This window comes from Aulonocara sp. 'chitande type north' Nkhata Bay, linkage group LG22 (genome assembly GCF_057382095.1).
Source record: "Aulonocara sp. 'chitande type north' Nkhata Bay isolate Kocher_YH1m ecotype deep benthic linkage group LG22, A_spYH_male_GT1.1, whole genome shotgun sequence".
Classification (NCBI taxonomy): domain Eukaryota; kingdom Metazoa; phylum Chordata; class Actinopteri; order Cichliformes; family Cichlidae; genus Aulonocara; species Aulonocara sp. 'chitande type north' Nkhata Bay.
In genome coordinates, this window is record NC_141364.1 from 1,799,827 (window position 1) to 1,826,971 (window position 27,145).

At 43.6% G+C, this 27,145-nt stretch overlaps 1 protein-coding gene across 2 annotated transcripts; it reads left to right on the top strand.

The window, feature by feature from the left end:
• Window positions 1-13,775: 13,775 nt before the first annotated feature.
• Window positions 13,776-26,521, top strand: atf6b (activating transcription factor 6 beta). 2 transcript variants are annotated; one of them, XM_086281451.1, is made up of 17 exons: window positions 13,776-14,095; window positions 15,812-15,891; window positions 17,715-17,796; window positions 17,895-17,954; window positions 18,036-18,115; window positions 18,215-18,422; window positions 20,449-20,619; window positions 20,947-21,116; window positions 21,281-21,460; window positions 21,937-22,019; window positions 22,106-22,312; window positions 22,659-22,766; window positions 22,885-22,981; window positions 23,092-23,162; window positions 23,464-23,563; window positions 23,672-23,756; window positions 24,011-26,521. In XM_086281451.1, exons 1-17 carry the CDS (start codon window positions 14,023-14,025, stop codon window positions 24,301-24,303), a joined length of 2,148 nt encoding a protein of 715 aa, XP_086137577.1. In that variant the 5' UTR covers window positions 13,776-14,022; the 3' UTR covers window positions 24,304-26,521. The 2 variants fall into 2 exon arrangements, with proteins under 2 accessions (XP_086137577.1, XP_086137578.1); XM_086281452.1 differs by having other exon boundaries at window positions 23,095-23,162.
• Window positions 26,522-27,145: the final 624 nt, after the last annotated feature.

Genomic DNA, 27,145 nt, shown 5'->3' on the forward strand with positions numbered 1-27,145 from the left:
GAATTCCTCAGCCCTCAGATATGATTGGCTGGCTTAGAAGCCATGAAGGCCCCAATATGCAAATTTGAATGCCTCAGGACACATATATGATTGGCTGGGAAGCCGTGCAGGCCCTGATTTGAAAATTTGAATTTCTCAGTCCTCACAGAGGATTGGCTGCCTGGGGACCTGGCAGAAATATATAGAAATACTATGATTAAGCATAAATACTACATTTAGTAGAAATACTATGTTTTAGCACAAATACTATAAAAAGCAGAAATACTATAATTTAGCAGAAATACTATATTAAGCACAAATCCTATAAAAAGCAGAAATAGGATGATTAAGCATAAACACTACATTTAGTAGAAATACTATGTTTGAGCAAAAATCCTATAAAAAGCAGAAATACTATATTAGGCAAAAATCCCATAAAAAGCAGAAATAGCATGATTAAGCATAAATACTACATTTAGTAGAAATACTATGTTTTAGCACAAATAGTATAAAAAGCAGAAATACTATAATTTAGCAGAAATACTATATTAAGCACAAATCCTATAAAAAGCAGAAATAGGATGATTAAGCATAAACACTACATTTAGTAGAAATACTATGTTTGAGCAAAAATCCTATAAAAAGCAGAAATACTATATTAGGCACAAATCCTATAAAAAGCAGAAATAGCATGATTAAGCATAAATACTACATTTAGTAGAAATACTATGTTTTAGCACAAATAGTATAAAAAGCAGAAATATTGTAATTTAGCAGAAATACTATATTAGGCACAAATCTTATAAAATAGCAGAAATAGTATTATTTAGCACAATAGTAATAAGTTAAACAGAAAAATTGGAAAAGCAAAATGGACAGCTGAAAAAATGCTGAACATGCTGAGGGTCCCTCAAATATACTTGTTAAATGAAAAAATCAGCAAAAAAATGCACAGGGAGAGAGAAGTAAGTTTCTAGGTCAGCCTGGGAGCTGCTGAATTTGAATCCACCAATCAGAGAGCCTGTGTACTTTTTCCCGCCAAAATAGGTGCATCTTTTTACACACGCAGCAGAGAGAGGCACAGGATTATTGCAGCCTATTTCTCATAGTGAGGACTCCCCTCAAACAAATGACCATAATTTCTAAACCGTAGGGGCTAGAGCGGTCATTCTTACACCGTTTTGTTCAGAAGAGATGGGGGAATCTTCCAGTGTTAACAATTTATCATTAAAATGTGAATTTTTAGAGATATACGACATGGATGACTTGTTGACTTAGAAGCCACGAATTCCCCCAATATGCAAATTTGAATGCCTGAGGCCACATATATGATTGGCTGGCTTGGAAGCCGTGCAGGCCCCAATATGCAAATTTGAATGCCTCAGGACACATATATGATTGGCTGGGAAACCGTGCAGGCCCTGATTTGAAAATTTGAATGTCTAAGTCCTCACAGAGGATTGGCTGCCTGGGGACCTGGCAGAAATATATAGAAATACTATGATTAAGCATAAATACTACATTTAGTAGAAATACTATGTTTTAGCACAAATACTATAAAAAGCAGAAATACTATAATTTAGCAGAAATACTATATTAAGCACAAATCCTATAAAAAGCAGAAATACTATATTAAGCACAAATTCTATAAAAAGCAGAAATACTATATTAAGCACAAATTCTATAAAAAGCAGAAATACTATATTAAGCACAAATTCTATTAAAAGCAGAAATACTATATTAAGCACAAATCTTGTAAAATAGCAGAAACAGTATGATTTACCACAATAGTAATAAGTTAAACAGAAAAATTGGAAAAGCAAAATGGACAGCTGAAAAAATGCTGAACATGCTGAGGGTCCCTCAAATATACTTGTTAAATGAAAAAATCAGCAAAAAAATGCACAGGGAGAGAGAAGTAAGTTTCTAGGTCAGCCTGGGAGCTGCTGAATTTGAATCCACCAATCAGAGAGCCTGTGTACTTTTTCCCGCCAAAACAGGTGCATCTTTTTACACACGCAGCAGAGAGAGGCACAGGATTATTGCAGCCTATTTCTCATAGTGAGGACTCGCCTCAAACAAATGACCATAATTTCTAAACCGTAGGGGCTAGAGCGGTCATTCTTACACCGTTTTGTTCAGAAGAGATGGGGGAATCTTCCAGTGTTTACAATTTATCATTAAAATATGAATTATTAAAGATATTTGACTTCTAATGCACCATAACTGAGTAGAGCGAAGCAAAAACTGCCTTGACTTGCCCTCAAACAACGCTTTGTAACTCGAAATCTATTTGGAGTATCGATATCATTCTTTCACCGTAAGAGACAGCAGGCTTTGGTGAACAGTCATGGAAATTTTCAGGTCTCTGTGGAAATCCAAAAAAAAGTTATGACGAGAGAAAAAAGTGGTTCATTTCCAGAGTTTTAAATCTGAAGAAATCTGAGCGAAGGACGAATTTCCTACCCTCAAACAAGTCCAACTCATTTCAGAACGGTAATAGGTGAGAAAGAAATTCTTGAATTGTGAGCGTCAGGGGTGTCTGAAGATATTCGGGGACAAGCCTCATGTCTTAAAGTCGCTTCGTTAAGGAGATATGACGATTCGAATATGCCTCTCATTACAGAAATCCAGCGATGATTTTGAACAAGCTCTCCATTGACTTTATATGGAGAGTTTTGAGACCTTGTGTTGGTCTGAGGAGATTTGCAAAAATTCTATAAATCCCACAACAATGATAGTGACATTTTCTGAAAGCCAGCAAAAATACCTACGTTTTGATGTATAATTTGTGGAAGTTGAGTGAAAATTGAGCAAGTAGCAAGAAGTTGTTCGGACATGAAGTGAAAATTGCAAAACCTTCAGTGGCACACTGGAAGCCAAGAGCATAGCAACCATAACAACGCATGTATTTTGTGAAAAATCACAATTTTGCAACTCAAAACTTTAAGAGGCATAAAAGTAAAACAGTAGAAGATTTGAAAAAGCTGAATCATACCTGAATAGCCCAATAATTTGTGAACATTTTAAAATTTGAATGGTTGTTCTAGGTGAAAATATGAGGAAGTAGTTAAGTTTCAAAAAGCAGCAAAATTTAGCAGAATTGCAGAAGTTTCCCATTCATTTCAATGGGACAAATTAAAGGAAAAAAGCTTAATATTTTAAAAAGTATAATAGTTAAAAATAGCAAAAATCGTAGCAGGAATTAGCAAAAATAGCAGAATAGTTTAAAATTTGAACGGTGAAAATCGGCTGAAAATTGTGGAAGTAGTTTAACGGCGAAAAGTGTACGGAAGCAACTAGAATAATAACTAGAAAAATTTGCATTTCCTGCGAAAATGCAGTGTGGATGCTTAAAGCTGAAGCTGTATGCAAAAAGTAGCTGAAAAAGCTGAAAAGTTGCAGAAATTGTAAAAACTTTGCAGAAGCAAAAGAAGTTTGCTAAAATGGAATAACTTAGCAGAACTGCAATATCTTAGAGGAAACATAATACTTGGCAGAAATACAATAGCATAGCAGAATTTAGCAGAAATATTGTAACTTACCAGAAACATGATAACTTCTCAAAAATACAAGAATTTAGGAGAAATAGTATAAGATAACAGAAAGAATATATTTAGCCAAAAATACTTAAACATTACAGAAACACTATGATTTAGAAAAATAGTACAACAGAGCAGAAATATTGTGATTTACCAGAGACACTGTGATGAACTATGAATATTGTAATTTTAAATTGAGACTATGTTTTAGCACAAATATTATAATTTGGCAGAAATACTATAATTTAGCAGAAATACTATATTAAGCACAAATCCTATAAAAAGCAGAAATGGTATGATTAAGCACAAATACTACATTTAGTAGAAATACTTTGTTTTAGCACAAATCCCATAAAAAGCAGAAATACTGTACTATGATTTAGTAGAAAAACTATAATTAATCAGAAATACTAAATTTAGCAGAAATACTATATTAAGCACAAATACTATGAAAAGCAGAAATAGTATGATTAAGCATAAATACTACATTTAGCAGAAATACTATATTAAGCACAAATCCTATAAAAGCAGAAATAGCATATTAAGCACACATCTTATAAAATAGCAGAAATAGTATGATTTAGCACAATAGTAATAAGTTAAACAGAAAAATTGGAAAAGCAAAATGGACAGCTGAAAAAATGCTGAACATGCTGAGGGTCCCTCAAATATACTTGTTAAATGACAAAAATCTGCAAAAAAATTTATTACAGCCACACAATCACAAATATGTACACATGAGGAAACACACATGCACAGAGAGACCCACACACAAGATCCAATTCAGTCAACCAGTCTAAATATATTGAATTTAAATCTTAGAATGAGATCATCCCATTAAAAGCCTTTCTCTCTCTCTCTCTCTCTCTCTCTCTCTCTCTGTCTCACACACACACACACACACACACACACACACACACACACACACACACACAGGGAGAGAGAAGTAAGTTTCTAGGTCAGCCTGGGAGCTGGTGAATTTGAATCCACCAATCAGAGAGGCTGTGCACTTTTCCCCACCAAAACAGGTGCATCTGTTTACACACGCAGCAGCACAGAGAGACACAGGATTTTTGCAGTCTATTTCTCATAGTGACGACTCCCCTCAAACAAATGACCGTAATTTCCTAACCGTAGGGGCTAGAACGGTCATTCTTACACCGTTTTGTTCAGAAGAGATGGGGGAATCTTCAAGTGTTTACAATTTATCATTAAAATATGAATTTTTAGAGATATATGACATGGATGACTTGTTGACTTAGAAGCCACGAATTCCCCAATATGCAAATTTGAATGCCTGAGACCACATATGTGATTGGCTGGCTGGGAAGCCGTGCAGGCCCTGATTTGTGGATTTGAATTCCTCAGCCCTCAGATATGATTGGCTGGCTTAGAAGCCACGAAGGCCCCAATATGCAAATTTGAATGCCTCAGGACACTTATTTGATTGGCTGGGAAACTGTGCAGGCCCTGATTTGAAAATTTGAATGTCTCAGTCCTCACAGAGGATTGGCTGCCTGGGGACCTGGCAGAAATATATAGAAATACTATTATTAAGCATAAATACTACATTTAGTAGAAATACTATGTTTTAGCACAAATATTATAAAAAGAAGAAAAACTATAATTTAGCAGAAATACTATATTAAGCACAAATCCTATAAAAAGCAGAAATACTATAATTTAGAACAAATAGTATAAAAAGCAGAAATACTATAATTTAGCAGAAATACTATGTTAAGCACAAATCCTATAAAAAGCAGAAATACTATAATTTAGCAGAAATACTATGTTAGGCACAAATCCTATAAAAAGCAGAAATACTATAATTTAGCAGAAATACTATATTAGGCATAAATCCTATGAAAAGCAGAAATAGTATGATTTAGCAGAAATACTGTATTTAGCACAAGTACCGAAAAGTACCAGAAATACTATGATTTAGCAGAATAGTAATAACTTATTGAAACACAAATGCACAGAGGGACACACAAACACAGGCTCTAATCCAGTCAACCAGTCTAACTATATTCAATTTAAATCCTACAATGACATGCTGCCAAATAAGGGCAGGGTCCTCTCTCTCCCACTAAACACACACACACACACACACACACACACACACACACACACACACACACACACACAGAGGGAGAGAGCTGCCGAATTTAAATCCACCAATCAGAGTGGCTGTTTACGTTTTCCCGCCAAAACAGGTGCATCTTTTTACACACGCAGCAGCACAGAGAGGCACAGGATTATTGCAGCCTATTTCTCATAGTGAGGACTCCCCTCAAACAAATGACCATAATTTCCTAACCGTAGGGGCTAGAGCGGTCATTCTTACACTGTTTTGTTCAGAAGAGATGGGGGAATCTTCCAGTGTTAACAATTTATCATTAAAATGTGAATTTTTAGAGATATATGACATGGATGACTTGTTGACTTAGAAGCCACGAATTCCCCAATATGCAAATATGAATGCCTGAGACCACATATATGATTGGCTGGCTGGGAAGCCGTGCAGGCCCTGATTTGTGGATTTGAATTCCTCAGCCCTCAGATATGATTGGCTGGCTTAGAAGCCATGAAGGCCCCAATATGCAAATTTGAATGCCTCAGGACACATATATGATTGGCTGGGAAGCCGTGCAGGCCCTGATTTGAAAATTTGAATTTCTCAGTCCTCACAGAGGATTGGCTGCCTGGGGACCTGGCAGAAATATATAGAAATACTATGATTAAGCATAAATACTACATTTAGTAGAAATACTATGTTTTAGCACAAATACTATAAAAAGCAGAAATACTATAATTTAGCAGAAATACTATATTAAGCACAAATCCTATAAAAAGCAGAAATAGGATGATTAAGCATAAACACTACATTTAGTAGAAATACTATGTTTGAGCAAAAATCCTATAAAAAGCAGAAATACTATATTAGGCACAAATCCCATAAAAAGCAGAAATAGTATGATTAAGCATAAATACTACATTTAGTAGAAATACTATGTTTTAGCACAAATAGTATAAAAAGCAGAAATATTGTAATTTAGCAGAAATACTATATTAGGCACAAATCTTATAAAATAGCAGAAATAGTATTATTTAGCACAATAGTAATAAGTTAAACAGAAAAATTGGAAAAGCAAAATGGACAGCTGAAAAAATGCTGAACATGCTGAGGGTCCCTCAAATATACTTGTTAAATGAAAAAATCAGCAAAAAAATGCACAGGGAGAGAGAAGTAAGTTTCTAGGTCAGCCTGGGAGCTGCTGAATTTGAATCCACCAATCAGAGAGCCTGTGTACTTTTTCCCGCCAAAACATGTGCCTCTTTTTACACACGCAGCACAGAGAGGCACAGGATTATTGCAGCCTATTTCTCATAGTGAGGACTCCCCTCAAACAAATGACCATAATTTCCAAACCGTAGGGGCTAGAGCGGTCATTATTACACCGTTTTGTTCAGAAGAGATGGGGGAATCTTCCAGTGTTTACAATTTATCATTAAAATATGAATTATTAAAGATATTTGACTTGTAATGCAGCATAACTGAGTAGAGCGAAGCAAAAACTGCCTTGACTTGCCCTCAAACAACGCTTTCTAACTCGAAATCTATTTGGAGTATCGATATCATTCTTTCACCGTAAGAGACAGCAGGCTTTGGTGAACAATCATGGAAATTTTCAGGTCTCTGTGGAAATCCAAAAAAAAATTATGACGAGAGAAAAAAGTTGTTCATTTCCACAGTTTGAAATCTGAAGAAATCTGAGCGAAGGACGAATTTCCTACCCTCAAACAAGTCCAACTCATTTCAGAACGGTAATAGGTGAGAAAGAAATTCTTGAATTGTGAGCGTCAGGGGTGTCTGAAGATATTCGGGGACAAGCCTCATGTCTTAACTTTGCTTCGTTAAGGAGATATGACGATTCGAATATGCCTCTCATTACAGAAATCCAGCGGTGATTTTGAACAAACTCTCCATTCACTTTATATGGAGAGTTTTCTGACCTTGTGTTAGTCTGAGGAGATTTGCAAAAATTCTATAAATCCCACAACAATGATGGTGACATTTTCTGAAAGCCAGCAAAAATACCTACGTTTTGATGTATAATTTGTGGAAGTTGAGTGAAAATTGAGCAAGTAGCAGGAAGTTGTTCGGACATGAAGTGAAAATTGCAAAACCTTCAGTGGCACACTGGAAGCCAAGAGCATAGCAACCATAACAACACATGTATTTTGTGAAAAATCACAATTTTGCAACTCAAAACTTTAAGAGGCATAAAAGTAAACCAGTAAAAGATTTGAAAAAGCTGAATCATACCTGAATAGCCCAATAATTTGTGAACATTTTAAAGTTTGAATGGTTGTTCTAGGTGAAAATATGAGGAAGTAGTTAAGTTTCAAAAACAAGCAAATTTTAGCAGAATTGCTGAAGTTTCCCATTCATTTCAATGGGACAAATTAAAGGAAAAAAGTGGAATATTTTAAAAAGTATAATAGTTAAAAATAGCAAAAATCATAGCAGGAATTAGAAAAAATAGCTGAATAGTTTAAAATTTGAACGGTGAAAATCGGCTGAAAATTGTGGAAGTAGTTTAACGGCGAAAAGTGTACGGAAACACCCGGAATAATAATAATAAAGAATAAAGAGAAACAGGAACTCAATAGTGTGGATGCTTAAAGCATCCACACAATAATAAAGAATAAAGAGAAACAGGAACTCAATAGTGTGGATGCTTAAAGCATCCACACAATAAAGAGAAACAGGAACTCAATAGTGTGGATGCTTAAAGCATCCACACAATAAAGAGAAACAGGAACTCAATAGTGTGGATGCTTAAAGCATCCACACAATTACTGGTGGATTTGGATCAATCTTGGTTTTAAGAATATTAGACAGACAGGTGAAAATGTCACACCAAAAACCCTGAAGTGCATTTCCATAATGTGTCATACGTTTTTCACAGAGGGGGGAGCAGTCTGGGTACATTTTGTGAAGTCTTTCCCTTGAGTAATGTAACCTGTGTACAATGTTATACTGAATTAGGCAGTGACGGGAATTAATAAAAAGCCAAAAATCTTCCGATAGGGAAATCCCAAATTCCTTTTGGATGAATGAGTTGAAGGTGCACTCATCTCCTGTAGTGCGCCATAGAATAATGAGATTCTCTGTTCGGACCCCGGCTATCACTAAGGCTTCTATCCAAGGTGTCGGACGACGTGTGCAGATATTATTCCGTAGTTGAAGATATCTTAAAAGATGGCTGCGCTGTAGTCCAAATCTATCTATTAACTGTTGAAATGACATGAAGGCATCGTTTGAATACAAGCCTTTTAATTTACGAATTCCCAGTTCCTGCCACACGTTGAAAGCTCCGTCTGCACATGATGGAAGGAAAGAGTGGTTAGCTGTAACATACTCATCGATAGTGGTGGTATGGATCTCTGGTTATAGTTATAGTGTGCACTTGTCAAGGGAGTAGAAGTAATATTCCACCAACACAGTAAGGAAGGCAGTCCTGCAGACCGTGGGGGAGTAACGCTGTATCATCAAGTAAGAGGGAACTTATTCTTAAATTTGATGCCCAGTAATAATGCAGGCAGTGCAAGTCCTCCAAGGCCTTTACAAAGATGTTCTTTCTTTATTCTATGCGTTTTCCAGTTCCATATAAACGACATAATAATGGCATCCAACTTTTTGAAGAAAGATTTGGGCAAAAAAATCGGGATATTTCGGACCAAGTACAGATATTGCGGGAGAAAGACCTTACTGAGTTCACTCTTCCTATAAATGAGATAGGGAGCGTCCTCCAAAACTGGATGTTGTTTTCTAGCTTCTCCAGTAGAGGGAGACAGTTTTCTTTCACTAGTGAACTACATTTTCTTGTTATTGAGATGCCCAGATATGTAATTTTTTCACAAGTTATTTTAAATGGTAGAGATGTAAGCCACTCACTACTTTCAGATTTGATGGGCAATACTTCACTTTTTCCCCAGTTGATCCTGTAACCGGCGAAGGGGCCAAATCTTGTCCCAATTGAAATTTCTCTAAGACAGCAAAGAGATAGGGCCACTCCACATGATCAAATGCCTTTTCAGCATCTAAGCTGAGTATAAGTAGATCCTGTTGCACCTTAGAGGAGTAAATTATATTAAATAGATGCCTTAGATTATTAAGGGAACTCCTATCTGCTATAAAGCCTGTTTGATCTGAATGTACCAGTTTATCTATCACCATACTGAGTCTACTCGCTAGTGTTGTAGCCAGGACTTTCTGATCCAAATTTAATAAAGAGATAGGTTTGTATGATCCCACTTCCTCCAAGACTTTACCTTTTTTGGGGAGTACAGTAATAACTGCTTCATTCAATGTTGGTGGTAAGGTGCCCACATTGTATGCATGGTTGTACAGTTTAAACAGATATGGAGCAAGTTTGATCTTAAACTGTTTGTAAACCCATCTGGGTCTGGACTCTTACCATTTTTAATACACCGATAGATTTAGTAATTTCTTTTGTTGTAATCTCGGCATGTAATCTTTATGTAATCATGTAATCTTTAGTTGTAATGCCGAGATTTTTGTTTTTAATTCATGTCCTTATTTGCATACCATAGGTCAGAGAGGACACTGTGTGCTGTTGTGACAGCCTGTGGGCTGTAGCCTCGTTTTCTTATTGTTTCTGTGGCTGCTGTGGTCAATACAAATATGAAAGCATTAATTTATTTGATTATTGAATTTGTTTGTCTAGTTTCATGCCCCCTGTCAGCAGAATGAACTTAAAAAGTAAAGTAAGTTGACTCAAACAACATCTACACAAATAACTCAAATCAAAAATGGACTCACTCTATTTGCAAAACAGTGAATGTAACACATGTAAAATTAACTGAGCTTCTAACATGTTTTTAACGCCTGTTGACTAAATGCAGCACAGCTCCAGAAACAGCAAAGACAAAGAAATGAGACGTGACGGGACAGGAACTGTTGAGCTGCAGGACGTTGAGAGGGCAGAGCAGCAAATACTTTACATATAGGTCTGGATCACATGCTGAAGAATCTGTCGTCCCTCTGATGTTCAGACTGGCTGTTTGCTGTGTGACTGGATGACGATGAACTGATCCCAGTTCAGTCTGTACGGCTCTTGTTTCTGTGTGATGGAGGATCACAGGCCGCTTTCTGCTCCTCTGTCTCTCCTCTGTTTCTCTACCCGTCGAGCTGCAAGAGACAGAAATGAATATAAGATGTTGGATGATCACAAAGCAGAAAACCATCAAACATCTGCACTAAAGCTGAGTCATGTTAAACCTCAGTGAGTCTGAAAACAGTCATGATGAGAGCACAGAGGCTCTTTGAGCTCGTCCACCTTTCCTCCAGGTAACAGCAGTGATGCTGCTCATGATGATGAAGCAGAGCAGTCCAATCAGTGTGCGGACAGTCATGTGACACAGGTGATCAGCAGCTGGAAGACAAAGAAACATCTGGAATCAGAGCCTCATCCACCACACCAGGACTTATCTGCTGGAGCTGTCAGTGGTTTAATTCTTGTCATACCTGCGTTTTCCTCTGCTGGTGGTGGCAGTTCTGTTGTTGTTACCATTGTTACCACTGTTGCTGTCCATTCAGTTGGTAAGAGTGGTGGAGCTGGAGGTGGAGGTGGTGGAGATGGGCGTGGTGGAGGAGGGGCTGGTGGGGGTGGGGGCGGTTGGGGTGGTGGAGGTGCCTTTTTCCTTCCAGCTCCACAGTTTGTCAGGGGGCAGAAACAGCAGTTTGAGGTATCAAAGTGTTTTTGAATGGCCGTGGAACCAGGAGATAACAGCAGTCACAACATGAATTGTGTGATGTGCAACAAAAACATCTGGTATCACAACTGAATAGTAAAGTACACCCTCCCCCACTCGCCCCCAGCCATTCTTTGCACGTGTTCGTTTCTTTGTTTCCACGTCCTGTTTTATTTCGCTCGCTGCGCTTCTCTGCCACCTTGTGTATTTCCCTTTTTTGCCTCATGCTGAAGGATGTCTTATTTCCTAAAATGAATGAGGAGGAGCTACATCCAAGGATACATAGGTCTATCCTGTCAGAGATAAAGGAGGCATAACGCACAGCTGGAATATACAAACCACAACAAGGACTCTTTCCCCCTTCTCATTTTATAATTACACGTCCTCATTAAAAGAGCTTGATGTTACCTGATGGGATCACGGTCAGCTGTCCCCGAGTCTGAGACGGCAGCTCTCTGAATGTACAGGGACCCGCCTTCCAGCACTCTCTCTGCTCCACGTCACTTTGCCCCTTACAGAGCGACGGCAGCTCAGAATGACCTGCTGATTCTCCTGAACGGCTTCATGGATGAAACCTGCAAACACAGAATTCGTAACAAGACTCTGATCATTTACCTGCCCGATGCAGCGAGAGGACATAGAGTCCGCCAGTACAAACCAAGAGCTCACAGTTTAACACAGACCGTCATGAAAACAGTGAAACAAGGAGCAGATTAAACTGTTTGGTTTCAGTAAATGTGCAAAGTTCTTACCTTTAGTGACATTAGAGCCAAGAATGAAGACAAAAAGACTGCAGATGATGTTCACCTTCATGTCAGGATGGACATTATGATTCACCAAAGGCCGACAACAGGAACTCTGTGGTCACGTATGTAGGTCTCTGGTGTGAGCTCTTTTTATACATAGCATCTAAACCACAAGAAAACACAGTGTGCAGTGTTGGTGTGACACTAAAGGTGGACACACATATGTACGATTGTTTCTGTTGGTGTCACAGATCTCGGGGTTGGACACTGTCCTGATTCTTTGACTGAGTCTGGTTTTCCAGCAATTAACTGAAGAAACGCAAAGATTTCTACTCAACAAAGTGAAACAGAAAACCAAGTCACGTGACTCTGCATCCAGGTGCTTATTATGAATCATAACCTTACCAACTTTAATCTCAGTGATCAACAGGACATACTCGTATAAGCTGCATGTGTAGAATCATTTTAGTCCAAGTAGAGTTTTGAAACCTTGTTCCACTATGGAAGCATCTACCACCATGTTTTCAGACTCTTAAATTTAGGATTCTTTGATTATAATAATAGTTACATCGTTTCTGCTGCACCAGATTTCATTCATCAACAAAATTACAGTGATGTGACTGTCAGTCATTTGCACGTTTAAAGGTTTCAATAGTCAGAGCTGTGAAATAGAGCGTACACGTTCATTTGCTCTCAGAAAACCACATGAGCTCACTCACCACAGACCTTCAGTGCACAGCACAGGTTAGACCACTGGGTTAGTTTAGTGCGACAACAAAACCAGGTGCATGTGTTTGGTCTGTGCTGTCACACTGACCTTGGTCCTGTGAAAGTCTCTGTGTTTTAGTCCCATTTTCACCTTGAAACAGTCCCTTACAGGAAAATCCAGGAACAGAAAAACATGTTTTTGAAATTCCTGTTTGTCTGCAGCAGATCACAGCACACCTGTGATCACCTGACATGTCTGCTCACACACCATTTTATTTTACAGCTGGAAACTTTTATTTATTTTTATTAACGCTCCGAGTGCGTCACTAGGAGGCGCTGTGCTCCACCTTCCACATAAAAGCCACAGCAGTACACCGGAAAGCAGCTGCAGCTCTCCGAGTTCCTCATTAAAACTTCCCCCTGCAGCGCGCAGCACCTGCGCCATCCTCAGGTGTGCTCCCAGTGATTAATAAAAACAAAACCCTCGTGAGGGGCTGCAAGCTGCCGCTTTCGCTTTGTCCCCACTCACGCTGCACTGTTATGTAACGACTCCCACGCTTCATCCCCAAAACTAAAAATGAGAGCCCCATGCCAGCCCCGCTAGCATCGTTTACTACCACGCGGATTGTTTTGTTTATGTGTGCACACCGGCTTCTTCTTAAATTCGTCCACAAACTGGACATAACGCAGAAATCATATCTCTCTGCCTGGATCCACGTGAGTTCACCAAAACTGTTTTTCTACTTCTAACCCGTGATTGGCTCCCCTTGCCTGTCAAACCCTGACATTCCTAGCGTTCACTGGCTTGCTACACATGTCAATCAAAATACGACCATTCGATTGGACCGAATCACCTTTAAAGCCCTTCCTCACTTGTTCTTCTCAACGATAGGCTCCCTGGCAACCCAATAGTAGTCTCTGAATTCTCCTATTGGCCCAATATTTAGTCAATCACACATCCCTGTGCTGTGATTGGCTTCTCTAGCAGACGTGGGCGGTAGCTCTGCCCAAAAGAAGCGTTTCCTTGTGCTGTCATATGCGACGTAAAAGGCAAGGACCTACAGTTCAAGAGGATACAGAAAGTTGACATAAATAAGGGAATTTAGAGCAAATATATATTTGATTAGTTTGAATTATAAATGATATCTTTACATCACACCGCCCAGCTATCTTGATGCGGACGCTGGAGGCGGTAATCTGTCTGTTTGTTTAGCTAGCTGCTATCGAGCCTCCTGCTCTTCAAACACACCGCCTGCGGGGCGATGGGTACGGATCTGTTGTCGGACTTGGACAGCCGCTTCTTCGCGGATAACCTGCTGACGAGCGAAGACTGGGGTGAGGCAGCATTTTGAAGCATTAAGGGTGAGGCTGAAGCATTCAGAGGAGGCTGACGTGATAGCGGGGGTGTGGATGCATCGAGAAGGCGAGGCGATGCAAACGGGGTCGTCGGAGCGTCTTCGGCGCTCATTGTTCTCACCGTGACATCTGTGTTCACGACAGAACTGGTCAAATATATTCGTATATGATGATTTTTGGGTTGTGTTAGAGCGCACGCGACTGCAGGGCTGTCCTGTGCACGCACTTCCTCCTTCAGCCTGCTCGCCCGGACGCGCCGGTGTGTTCAACACGTTGGCTGGAAACGTGAGCTGCTTTAATTTAACCGCACACGTCGCCCTCTGCGTGTTGTTCCCCCATTTCCGCTAAAAACCCGCATTAAACCGCGTACTGTTGACATGTTTCAGGGCAAAGCTCGAGCCGCGGTCAGGGGGAGGAAGAGGGCTGTCACGACTGTCGTGATCAGCGCACGCTGTTATCGCGATATCTGCTGGAAACTGGTTAAAAAACCTCATCAGCCTTCTCTTATCTCCAGCTTCACAATAACCCCGAGAAAGGTGGTGTAGGCAGGTGGATGCAGGTGGAGGGTGTGCTGTTCCCTTTGTTAGAATAACATGTCATGGATAACCAGTCAGATAGAACAGCCGTGCTGTAGATGTAGCTCTCTCTGTTATGTTAACATTTTTAAATAAAAAAACACGTTTCCAGGATTTACCTGCCTGTTAAACAGTGAAGTAGGTTTACAACCCGTTTTATTGTAGTTGTTAGACCAGAGAATTTATAGCGCCCTGCCGCTGCGGTAAATACAGTTTCATCTAATCTCACCTGAGATTAGATGGAACTTTAATGATCCCCCTGAGAGAAGTGGGTCAGAGCAGCAGCAGGAAGAGTGAATACACCTGAGAACAAGAGACGCTTATAAAGGACAATAACGTGTAAAACACAGCTATTTCTGACCAAAGTGCATGCATGCTGTATGTATGCACACAGCAGCACAGGAGGCGGAGTCATCACATATAAACTTCTGTGTGTAAAAAGTTTAGGTTTTTTATTTTGTTGGTAAGAGAAACTCTGCTATTATTATCCACAGATCAGTGTGTATTTATCAGCTTCTAGAAAATAAAATGGTATCAGCATCTATAAACATGACAAAACAGTAAGAGGAGACATGAGAAACACCATTCAGCCCTGCTGTGTGTTAATGGTGCATAGTTTGTCCACAAGGGGGCACTCTGCAGCTTCCTCGTTGATAACAGCTATCGGCACATTTAATCTTTCTTAATCACAAAAATATCCTGTATTAGTCAGTAAATCATTTTAAAATCTGTGATCGTAGCGTCTCTGAGCTCGAGTTCTGGGATACTCGAATACTTTACGCCGTCTCCGGCTGAGCTGATGGACTCATTTCTAGTCCTGTCCATCTGCTCACACTTCAGCTCCGCCTCCCATCTCCAAACCATCACAGCAGGTCTCACCTCCATCTTTAAACCTGCTGCTGTCCTTCTGTCACAAATCCTGTGCAGAGATCTGGAGGATTCATAAAAAGTAAAGGTCACATGCAGATTTTTTGAGTGCTGCTCTGACAGCATGTGGCTTCAAACTCCAGAGGTGTGAGGAAAGCATGACGGGAGAAGCAGAGTTGACACCATCGCGGTGTGTGCGTGGTTGAAGCTGGTTTTGTTTTCTCTCATGTATGTGGACTCGTGTCCCCTGCAGATGCCTGCCTGTTCCAGTGTGAGAGCATGGAGGAGGGCGAGGACGGGGACTTCGGCCGAGGCTTGAAATACGACGCATCGGTACGTTCGACACACAAAGCTCACGCTCTGCTTTCTGTGCACGCCTCACATTGAACCCGACACCCTGCGACCAGCACTTTCACACGGTGATGAAATCCAGTGTGTAGCTCTGCTGCTACACTTACAGCTAATCCTAGATCATCAGCACCGTCAGATGATGTAAAACCAAAGTGTTCAGCCGCAACATTAAAACCACCTGCCTGATACTGAGCAGTGAAGACGGCTGTGAGCCTGCAGGGCTGTGTGGGCTCTGCCTCTGGGACCTGGCCTGCTGTGACTCGCTGGGCACATTTGCGTAGCCTCACAGAGCTGTGAGCTCATTATTTGACTGTCTGATATTTATGAAAATGACGACGCTGAGCCCAGCGATCGCTGCCTGATTGGGTCTTTCGAGTCGCTGCACTGCTTCCCTGATTCGTCACTCCACTATCACATGACCCACAAACACATCCTGGATAGCAGGAGATCAACATGTACAAGAATAAACGGACAAATAATTTCTGAAGTAGGGATCATTTGAGTTTTAACAGATAAATTGATTTTGCTCAACTACAGCAGCTTTGCATGAGTGATGGTTTAAAATAAGCCTTCTTATACTTCCACTGGACCTCACTGCAGCTGCTCAGTTCATAATCTGTCTGAAATGAACAGTTTGAGTTTGCCCCACAAACAGGTTTGAAGAGCAGGGGCGTGGTTTCTGTGGCCGAGACCTCCATATAAGGAATATTTCCCCTTTGTGGCTTCAGCTGCATCGAGAGTGGGAAACAGCTGAGACTTCTAGACATGTTTAATATCTACATCAGCCATCGTAGCTGCACAGTCAGGAAGACAAAGAAAAGCAGAAGAAGCTTTTTTAGCACCAGAATCTTTGTTTGCTTTGTTTGTTTGTTTGTTTGTTTTTTAAATAGAAAAACAAAACTTTCAAAGTAAAAGTTTGTTTTTCTGGATTTTGGTTCTTCAGATTAAAAGTCTCTGAAACAGACTGACACATGACTGTTTTGGTTAGCAAGCTGCTGTGAATGCAGTGTTTGCTAGTTTAGCTGTGAGCTTAAAGTGCTGCAGATGGTGATTAATAATTGTTATGACTTTAACGATCAGCGGTGACGTGGCGTGTGTTGCGGAGCTGCTTCCTGGTTGAAGCTGCAGGTTCAGCAGGATGTTTCCTGGTGTTTTGTTATCTGTGATCTGCAGGACGTGACCGACAAGTTTACTGAATTGCAAACAGTTTCTGCAAACGTCCCACCTTAAAATAACGATGGAAATATTTGGCGTGCTGCTTTGGCCCTCAATGAGGAGAAATGTTTGCTTCATGTTTATCACCTGCTTCCTGTGACCTTTGACCTGAATTGAGTTTCCACATCACAGCTCCTGATGCTTCATGCTTCAGCAGATTTACGTCCTCACAGAAACTCAAGTTTTTGTCTGAGTTGTTGTAGCTGCAGATCACAGCTCCGCCCACTTTGCTGCTTTGGTGACAGCGGTGTGATAATGAGACACACACACACTCTCGTTTTGGTATCTTAGTGAGGACATCTAATTGACATAGGCGTTCCCTATCTGCTAACCGTTAACTATGAATGCCTAACCCAACTGTGACCCTGACACTAACCCCACACTTTAAGTCTCAAACATGCAAACTCGTGAAGACGGGCACGTTTGGGCTGTTGGTCCCCACAAAGATATCTAAACAGGCGCATGCAGACACACACAGTTGCTGGGTCTGATTGTTTACTTTCTTTGCTCTCTCTCTCTCTCTCTCTCTCTCTCTCTCTCTCTCTCTCTCTCTCTCTCTCTCTCTCTCTCTCTCTCTCTCGTTCTGCCAGTTCGACAATGACCTCGTGCTCACCCTCGATCCTGACAACCCTACGTCGCCCTGGCGACACCTTGACGACAACCTTCTCACAGGTACATGGCGGTCAGCGGACCGTGGCGACCTTAAACCACCACCGTTTAGTGTGAGTTTGATGTAAATGAGCTGTTTCCTGTGTGTGTTTTCTTTGAAGCTGACGCTCCGGCCATTAAAAACGAAATGACAATAACGCAGCCGCTGCCGGTGGAGATGTGTAAGTCCCTGTCGGGTTTCTTTTCATCGGGTTTTGGATCGTTTGTACGTTTCCTGTGGTTTCACTGTTTGTCGTGTGCAGTGTTTCAGGTGAAAGCAGAGCCTCCCTCGCCCCCGTCCTCGCTCGAGTCCGAGTGCTCGGCCTCTCCACCTGACCCACAGGTGTGTCTCAGTCAGTGGGTATATTATAGAAAGCTAATGAACACAGACGGGTTTGTTATGGCGTTTAAAAAGATGTCCTCGTTTCTCTCTCCTGCTCAGATCACCGTTAAAGGCGAAAATCCTCCGACTCCTCCCTACATGTACGGAGACGTGCTGTCGCCTCCTCTAGGGTCCATGGAGGTTACCGTAGCAACAACAGCACCCCCAACACAAACCCAGATTGCTGCGGTGACACAGACGCAGCTCCAGACGCCGCTGACGACGCCGATCCCGGCGGTCATCGGCGGGCTACAGACGCAGGCTACAGGTACGACCGCTCGCCCGCTTATCCACTGAAAGCAGCCAATGGGAAAGCTGGGTGTGGTTTGGTTGCTTTGGTGATTGGTGCACGAGCGCAAGTTTTCCAGGTGTGGCTACAGAGGACCAGTGTTAGCTTAATGAGCAGCTTCCCTGGCTGGGAGTCATTCTCCACGTCAGGAAGCATCAGAAACATCAGGCCTGCTTCTCCAGCTTCGTGTAATCAAATGTAACCTTTGTCCAAGAATCACACAAAACAAGAAGAACGTCTCCGAGGCGCCTGGTTAGCTGCTGTGACACCGAGGTCAGACTTTAGCCTTTTGACACAGTGATGGACAATCTGAAGCTCAAAGTCAGATTCAGGGTTCTCAGTTTAATGAGCTGTGATCAGCTGATGGCCATGGAGTGATGTAACAGCCACGCGTTCAGAGTTCATCAACCTGCAGACTGATGACGAGCTGCTGATTCAAGCCTGATGTTCAGTAATGACAAATAACCAGCAGGCAGAAAGCGTCGCTGCAGGGAGGCTGTTAGAGGTGCGTGCGTGTGTGCGTGCGTGCGTGCGTGTGCGCGTGTGCGTGCGTGCGTGCGTGCGTGCGTGTGCGCGTGTGTGTGTGTGCATGTGTGTGTGTGTGTGTGCGTGCGTGCGTGCGTGCGTGTGTGCACTGATACACGTTTATAGGGGAGGTCGGGTCTCTCGGGGAAATGTAAGTTTGTTTTGCATAACTGCACTTTAAACATAAAAGTTGTTTTTAGGCAGGCGACGTCATACGAGCTGCAAAAATGAGCGAATGTCTGTGTGCAGATTGTATTCTGCTTGGTGTTGTTTGTTCGTGGCCGCTGCACACGTCGCTGCACACGTCGGTCTAAAAACAGGATGTTCCCGTGCTGGTTAACTTTGGCTCTGAGCTGCACTTCAGTGTGAAGCAGCTGTGGACGAGTCGGCGAGCACAGCACCGGCCCTTTGTGTGAGAGGTGAAAGAGTTCAGGTGTGTGAGCTCTGCCTCAGTGGCTCTCTGCTGTTTCCAGGTGTAAGCCTGCTCAGAGAGCCGGTGTGAATAAGGCAGCAGCTCAAAGCAGCTTTTATCTGAACTGTGGGGAAAACGGAGCGTCGGCGGGTCGCTCGAGCTTTCATGTTTGGGCTCTGCCTGAAGGGAAAGCTCTCAGTTTACTGGGCGACTGTGGAGGTGGAGCCTGAACATAATAGGTCAGTCCCAACAGACATGAATGTCTCATCTGCTGCAACCTGATCCTGGTTAAAGGCAGAGAAAAGGCGAGTGTATCATCATCATCATCATCACCACAGCGACTCACTCTGAGGCTCGCCGCTCACCTTAAAGTGTCTCTAATGAACATCAGAGGGTTTGGATTATAAATCCTGGCAGTGATGGCCGTATGAAAGCACACGCTGGTGTCACGTTAGCTTACAACAACAACAACAACAACAATCTTTATTTATAGAGCACATTAAAAGCCCGGGGCATGCCAAAGTGCTTTACATGAAACAATAAAACAATAAAACAATAAAACAATAAAGCTTACCTCTGTATGCGTGTGTGCGCTCTGCCAGCAGGATGTGGAGGAGTTTAAATCCTGCTCAGGGTCAGACGCGTCGGGTAACCATGACAGCGAGAGGACATCACTGAGTGAAATATGTTTCCAGAAGTTTCTGAGTGATTGAACTCAAACTGCTGTGTTTATCTTCTAAAATCAAGTTTGTCATTAAAAGTTTGGAGCATTTCCTGCTCTGTTGTGGACAGCACGCCTGCAGCGCTGCAGAGCTGCAGCGCCTCCACACCGGTTGTTCTGTGCGAGCATGCAAACGACGCACGCTAACAAACCTGTTTGTGTACTTTGGATTAACTACAGCGTGCGCGCTCCGTCCTGTTTGCATGCTGAGCCTTAGCGTCGGGTTTCACTTACGCTGTCGTTTAACCAAAGAGCCGCGAGGTTCCAGTCTGACCTGTGAGCGCCGCTGCAGCGTCTGTTAAACGGCACCGTTTTAACCTCTGACGCCGCCTCTTTGTCTCTTTCAGTCTCTCTCAGTCCGAGCTCGGCCACGTTAAAGGCCAACACCATCCTGAGCACCAAACCCCCCATCCAGCCCCGACCCGTGTGCGTCGCCACCCTCCCCGTCTCCCAGACCGCCACGCCGGCCAAGGCGCTCATACTGCAGGGCCTCCCCTCCATGGACCAGACCAGACCTGGTAACAACATCCTGTTTCTTCCTTTACTAATCCTTCTGTTTATTTCCTTTCCCATCACCGTTTCTTTTATACATATCTACTTTTATGTTTCACATCTAAATAATTTAATTTATTATTATAAGTTAATATATTAATTTATTTCTGCCTTTGCTTTTCGTGGCGTTTCACTTTGTGCAGCTGATTTAATAACGTAGTCGGGGAATGAGTGATGACGGAGGGATGCTGGAGTCCGACCTTTAACCTTCCTAAACAGTCATGTGTTCAGTTCTCGTGTGTCGAGGATGCTCTGAGCAGATTCGTCTTCATCTTCTCCTCTTCCTCCTCCAGTCGTCATCTCTCCGTCCGTCTGCCTCGGCTCCACGCCGGCCATCGTCAAAATGGAGCCCGTCTCTCCCAGCATCCCCCAGCACTGCTCCAGCCCCACGGCCCCGCCCACCAGCAAACCCATCGTCCCGGCGACCACGACTTTGCCCGGCAACAGCTCGAACGGCATCGATGTGAGTACAGCACTGACGTTACAGCCAGTACCCACAATTCCTCACTCTGAGCCTGTGAACGGATTACATCACACAACTTTCACACAGCTCCTCCTCTTCTTCCTGTCCTCTCTTTTTAACTTCCTCCTTCCTGTTTCCCTCACTGACCACCTCCTCCTCCTCAGATGAAAGTGCTGAAGCGGCAGCAGAGGATGATAAAGAACCGCGAGTCGGCCTGCCAGTCGAGGAAGAAGAAGAAGGAGTACCTGCAGAACCTGGAGGCTCAGCTGAGGGAGGCCCAGCAGGAGAACGAACGGCTCCGCAAGGAGAACCAGGCACTGAGGGAGAGACTGGCAGGGAAGGAGGTGAGACTCCAAGAAACATCACAACACACGAGTGAAAGGTTTGATGGAAACCGCGCGTGAACCGTTCTGCCTGCTGTTAAACTGTAAACGCCGGGAGCAGCAGGACAGCAGCGGACACACCGGTTGGTGGAGTCCTGCGAGCTGGACGTTCTGGTTGTTCGTGTTTTCCCTCTCAGCTCTTCAGCTTCACGCCATTCCTCAGCCTTGTGATAAGGATCTGATGCGTGACAGCAGCATCAGAGCGCCAAGCGTGGCGTTCAGCGTAATGTCGCTTAACCTGCTGCTGAGTGAGGAACGTTCTGTGAGACGCAGCGTCTCTGCGTAACGACACTGAATGATCTGCTGAGGGAGCCAAAACCACCAACAGGAAGTAACTGAGACAAAAGGGGAGGAGTCAGACGAATAAGAACAGAGTCAGATGGACCTGCTGCGTCAGCGTTCAGGGTCATTCTCTCATCGTGTTCGTGTCATTTCAGGGCGCCGAATCAGCGAGTAACAAGAGAGCCGTGTGCGTCATGGTCGTCCTCCTCTTCATGACCTTCAGCTTCGGACCCGTCAGGTATCGTTTGCGACTCGTCGTGAAAATATTTGCCGCCGCAGATGTCGGCGCCGCTTTTGATCAGCACGTTCTGTTCTGCATCACAGCATCACAGACAGGAAGCTGGCGACGGGTCTGCACGAAGACGTGGTGTCGTTTACAGGACGGCGGCTGCTGGAGATCGAACAGCACCAGCAGGCGCCGCCGCCGCTTACCAACAAGGTGGAGGACAAGACGGAGACGGAGGAGGACGGAGGAGACGAGCGATGGAAGAGAGCGGAGGCGAAATACGCCGCAGAGCCGTATCAGTTCAGGTGAGAGGAAGCTGATGTCGGCGTTTTGTGACATCACTGCGACTGTCGGCTTTGAGTGTTTGTGCTGCCATCACACCACAGGAGCAGCTCTGAATACAGAGCGCTTCGGCAGAGGCGGAGCTTTATCACACAGAGAGGTCAGGGGTCAAACACCCAGCCACAGCAGCACCAACACACACACACACACCCACTGATACACCAGTGGGTGTGTGTGAAAGTGTCCACGCTGTCACAGTTATCAGCTGACAGACACGTTTAACAGAAGCCCGCCTGCATCAGACCGTTTCTCCACACTGAAACAAACGTGTGTGCGTGCGTGTGCGTGCGTGTGCGTGCGTGTGTGCAGAAACCTGAGCGACGTGTTCAGTGATGTGAAGGACCTGGTTCTGCAGGACATCGACCGTTACTTCACCTCCTCTGACTGCCGGCAGTTCAACCGCTCCGAGTCTCTCAGGTGAGTCTGACTGTGTTAGGATCTCCACGCTGGCGCTGTGGCTCGCGCTGATGTGAGGAGCTGCAGCTGTATTTAAACCTTCCTGCTTCTGTTTCTTTGCTTCCTCTGAATCTTGCAGGCTGGCGGACGAGCTGAGAGGATGGGTCCATCGACACCAGATCGATCGCAAGAAGTCCGGAAAGCCGAAGATGGCCAAGAAGGCCAAAGTCGCCCAGGTGAGGAGTCGTCTTCATCTCCCAGAGTTTTAATCCTTTAATGGAGAACAGTAGTTGGTCTTCAGCTCACTGGGATCTGTGTTTTGTGTCACTTGTGTCTCGTTCTGCAGCAGAAAGCTCAGCAGAGGAAAACCAACTTCTCCAGATATCTGCCGATCCAGACTCACCGCTCCATAGAAAGGTACGACGCGCTCTTCATCGCCGAGCGCAGACCTGCTGATGGTGCAGCAGTCAGCCTCAGCAAGTCAGACAGGAAGTGACATACATGACCATCGTTTAAAGAGTCTTTAAAAACATCCAAAGCTTAAATCGCTGAATGTTTCTGTGCTGCTGAAACTCAGTTATAAAATATTTGTGCTGATTGTTTAAAAAAAAACAACTTTTATTATAACGTGAGCTCATGTTAGCTGAGAAACACTTTTGCTGTGTTGTTGCATTAATGTTGGTTACTGTCCAGCCTGATGAGTCTCTCCCTGCTGCAGTCAGCTGCAGGTGCTTCCTGGTCCTGAGGTCACCTACAGCGACTTCCTGGACGCCATCGACCGCAGAGAGGACACGTTCTACGTGGTCTCGTTCAGACGGGTATGACGCACACACACACGCACACACACGCACACACACACACACGCACACACACACACACAGCAGGCTCTCACAGCTGTGCGTGTTAAACGGCGTGTCTTCCTGCAGGATCACCTCCTGCTTCCAGCCATCAGCCACAACAAAACCAGCCGGCCCAAGATGTCCCTGGTGATGCCGGCCATGTCTGTAAACGGTGAGTGTGCACGCTGTGGCGCGACAGGCTGCAGTGCAGCTGTGAATCACTCGGCGAGCGCCGCCGTGCACAGCTGACTCGGTCACGGCGGCCCAGCGAGCGCCGCGCCCTCATGGTGAAGATAAAAGGCTGTCATTGGCTCAGCTGCTGTTCTTCTCCTTATTGATACAGCTGTCCTGATGATGATGATGATGGTGGTTACTGTTATTATCATTAACCAGCCGCTCTTCCTCCATCTCCCTCCTCTTCCTCAGAGAGCCTCTATAACTCATCTCAAGGCTACGAGATGATGATGCAGGTCGACTGCGAGGTCATGGACACTCGGATCGTCCCCATCAAGTCGTCCGCCGTCCCCCCCTCGCTTCGAGACCCACCCCCGCCTCCCCCCTCCTCCCACGGCAGCTCCAACCATCACCACAGCAACCACACCTCACTCCGAGGACGCCACCAGCACCACCCCTCCTCTTCCTCTCCGTCTCAGAGGCAGCCTTTACCCGCCCGCCGACGGACAGCTGAATACTTAATCAGCCAATCAGAAGGAGTCTGAAGGTCGGAGGTTAAAGGTTGGAGAAAGACTTGAAGTATAACCTCACTGTCCCTGCACCAGGTAACGGTTCCTCCTCCAGCAAACAGGAAGCTCCTCTCCGCACACAAGTCGAGTTTCCTGCCGTTTCCCAAAAGGTGAAAATTCAAGAAAACAAATTGAACTTGAGGACGTCCCACAAACGCCAGCATGTTTGTAAGAACGACAGCGGCGTGCATGCTGCGTTTTAATGTTTAACAGCGAGAACGCAGCGTGGAGAAGCTGCTCCATGAAGCGCCCACAGCCACACATCTGTCACCTAAGCTCCGCCTTCTGTACCTCATAATTCAGACAGAGGACGAGCTGAGCTTCTTCTTTCACGTACAAACAGGAAGTCTGTTCTAATGCTCTGAAAGATCCGAGTAAACGTCAGAAATAAACTTTACAGAATAAATTCAGCTCATTTACAGGATCAAGTGTAACGTTCATCCTTCAGAGACACCGAGCACAGCGCTGAGACGTTAACCGGCGCCAGCGTGTTTTTCACGTTTTAGTGAGTCGTAATTATGAGATACAGAAGCCCAGAGGAGCTGCAGCGCCTCTCAGCTGTCAGTCCGGCAGCTGCTGCATGAAGCAGGAGCCGCAAAGATGTGACGCCGTCCGTACGGCGCGAGGTGTGGCATCTAAAATATCGCCAGCAAAAAGCCAAACCAATGAAATTCCACTGAGAGTGAAACAAAAGCAGCTCGTTTGGTACTTCTCTGGATTTTCTGTGGTACAGCAGTGAAATCGTTTCTGCGTCGTGCGTCAGCCGTCGCCTTTATCAATGTTTTGTTTTTTATGCTTGTTTTGGAGCAGTTATTTAATAGTTGTAAATATGAGTGTAGATATTTTGTCACCTTTTTACTTTTTCTAATTTTTGTTTTTTCACAACAAAAAGTAAAAAAACAAAGAAAAATATTTTGTATTTGTCGGACGGTCCGGCGTGACTCTGTGCTGGTCGTTTGAACTCGGGATTATCTCCTGATCTAAAATATTTATGGATATATGCAGATTTTTGATCTTTATTATTGTACAGAATTAACGTGTAGAAAACTTCATACAGTTTGTTTTATTGTGAAAAATCTTGGCCTGTTCTGCTCACTTCCTGTCTTTTTTTTTTTTTTTTAAGTTTAGACTCTAACAGAGCAGCTTTGCATGATCCACAGTTCATAATAATCCTTCTTTATCTGATACGGGGCCAGTTTATCCTCTGTGTGGAAAAATAAAAAGCTGCTTTGGCCACTCCCCTTTAACCTTTCTTTTGAATTTTGGGTGGGGCTTCTGTGGCTGAGATGACCATATTAGGGATGCTTTCTTTGTGACATCATCCAGAGCCACAAGGAGAAAAAAACTGCTGAAATTTTCCATTTGAGCTCCTGGATCATAGGACGATTGTCCATTAGTGCACATATGCTTGTGTTTACCACGAGCACGGAGGGCGGGGCAAGAGACCTGGCGGATGAAAGCAACCCCCAAATGTACAGAATAGCTCCGGCCCGCTGAGCTGACGCTGTGACTTGTTTTTGAGTATGTACGAAATTTTCAATCGTTTAAAAAGTTTAAAGCGCCCAAGTTTCACCCATCAGGGTCACGTTTGCTCAGCATTATGGGAAATGTAGGATCTGCAGCCTTTCTTACAGTGAACATGTGGGAAAACCTCCTCCTGTGTTAATGTCGTTTCACTTCATGGTGTTTTCCTTTCATACTGATGTTACTCTTCATGTGTGCAGAGAGGAACGTGGAGGATATGAAGGTAAACTTTTCCTTTTAATGGTGGTTTGAGTTTTAAAACACAGATGGAGCAGAAAAACGAGATTTGTCAGCTGCTCGTTGGTTCTTTCACACACAGTCGGCTCATGTTTCACTTCCTGGTTTCTGTAATCTGAAAACGCACTGAAAGCTGTTACTGAACCTTTGGGGTGCTTGTTGATCAGCTGACATTATGACATCACGCATTTAGATAAATCCTCAGGAAATGTTCTGGTTTGTGTCTGTTCATCACAAGAATGATGTTTGCATTCTAAATGTGGTTCAGACGTAGTTTTATTCAAAACTCCGACCTTTGACCCGCTTTAAGAGCCACCGTCTGCTCTGCAGCCTGTTCTTGTACAAACCAGATTGTGAGCTCGCTGAAGCTGCACATATGAAAATGTAAACTGTCCTTTTTTATGTAAAGGGAATAAAATCATGAATGTGTAAATATTTCACAGGCTCCTGCTGATTGGTCGCTGCCTTCATGTTAGCAGGAAATGAATCGGAATCAGACGGCTGAAGGTTCAGAGCCGCGAGCTCCGAGGAAGCCGGAAGACTCACTGACCCCTCACTGACCCCTCACTCACTGACCTTTCACATCACAGACTCAAAGGGGACTTTTATTTTTCTCACTGCTCACACTGGATTTTTTTAAAAAAATTAATTGTTCACATTTAATTTCATAAGTCAGGGAGAAAAGAAAGCAGGTTGAGGAACAGACAGGAGAAAAGTCTGTCCATCCAGCAGAGGGCGCCAGAGTGCTGCAGACTGACACTTCATGAAAGAAGAACACTGACGGAGGCTTTACCTGTGCAGGTGAGGAAGCTCAACCTGAAGAGACGACCTGCCTGTAGCAGACTGAGTCACAGCGCAGACACGGAGCAGTGAGGTGGCGCTCCCTCAGGCATGAATACACGTGTAGTGAAAGGCGGGGCCGCCTCACCTGCTTAGATTACAAAAACAATCAAACACTTAAAGTCACCTGTCATAGGAGACAAAGACTGCAGCAGCATGGGGTCATCACTCAGTCACATGACCTGCTGTGATGTTTAGTTTCGCCTCAGTTTCAGAG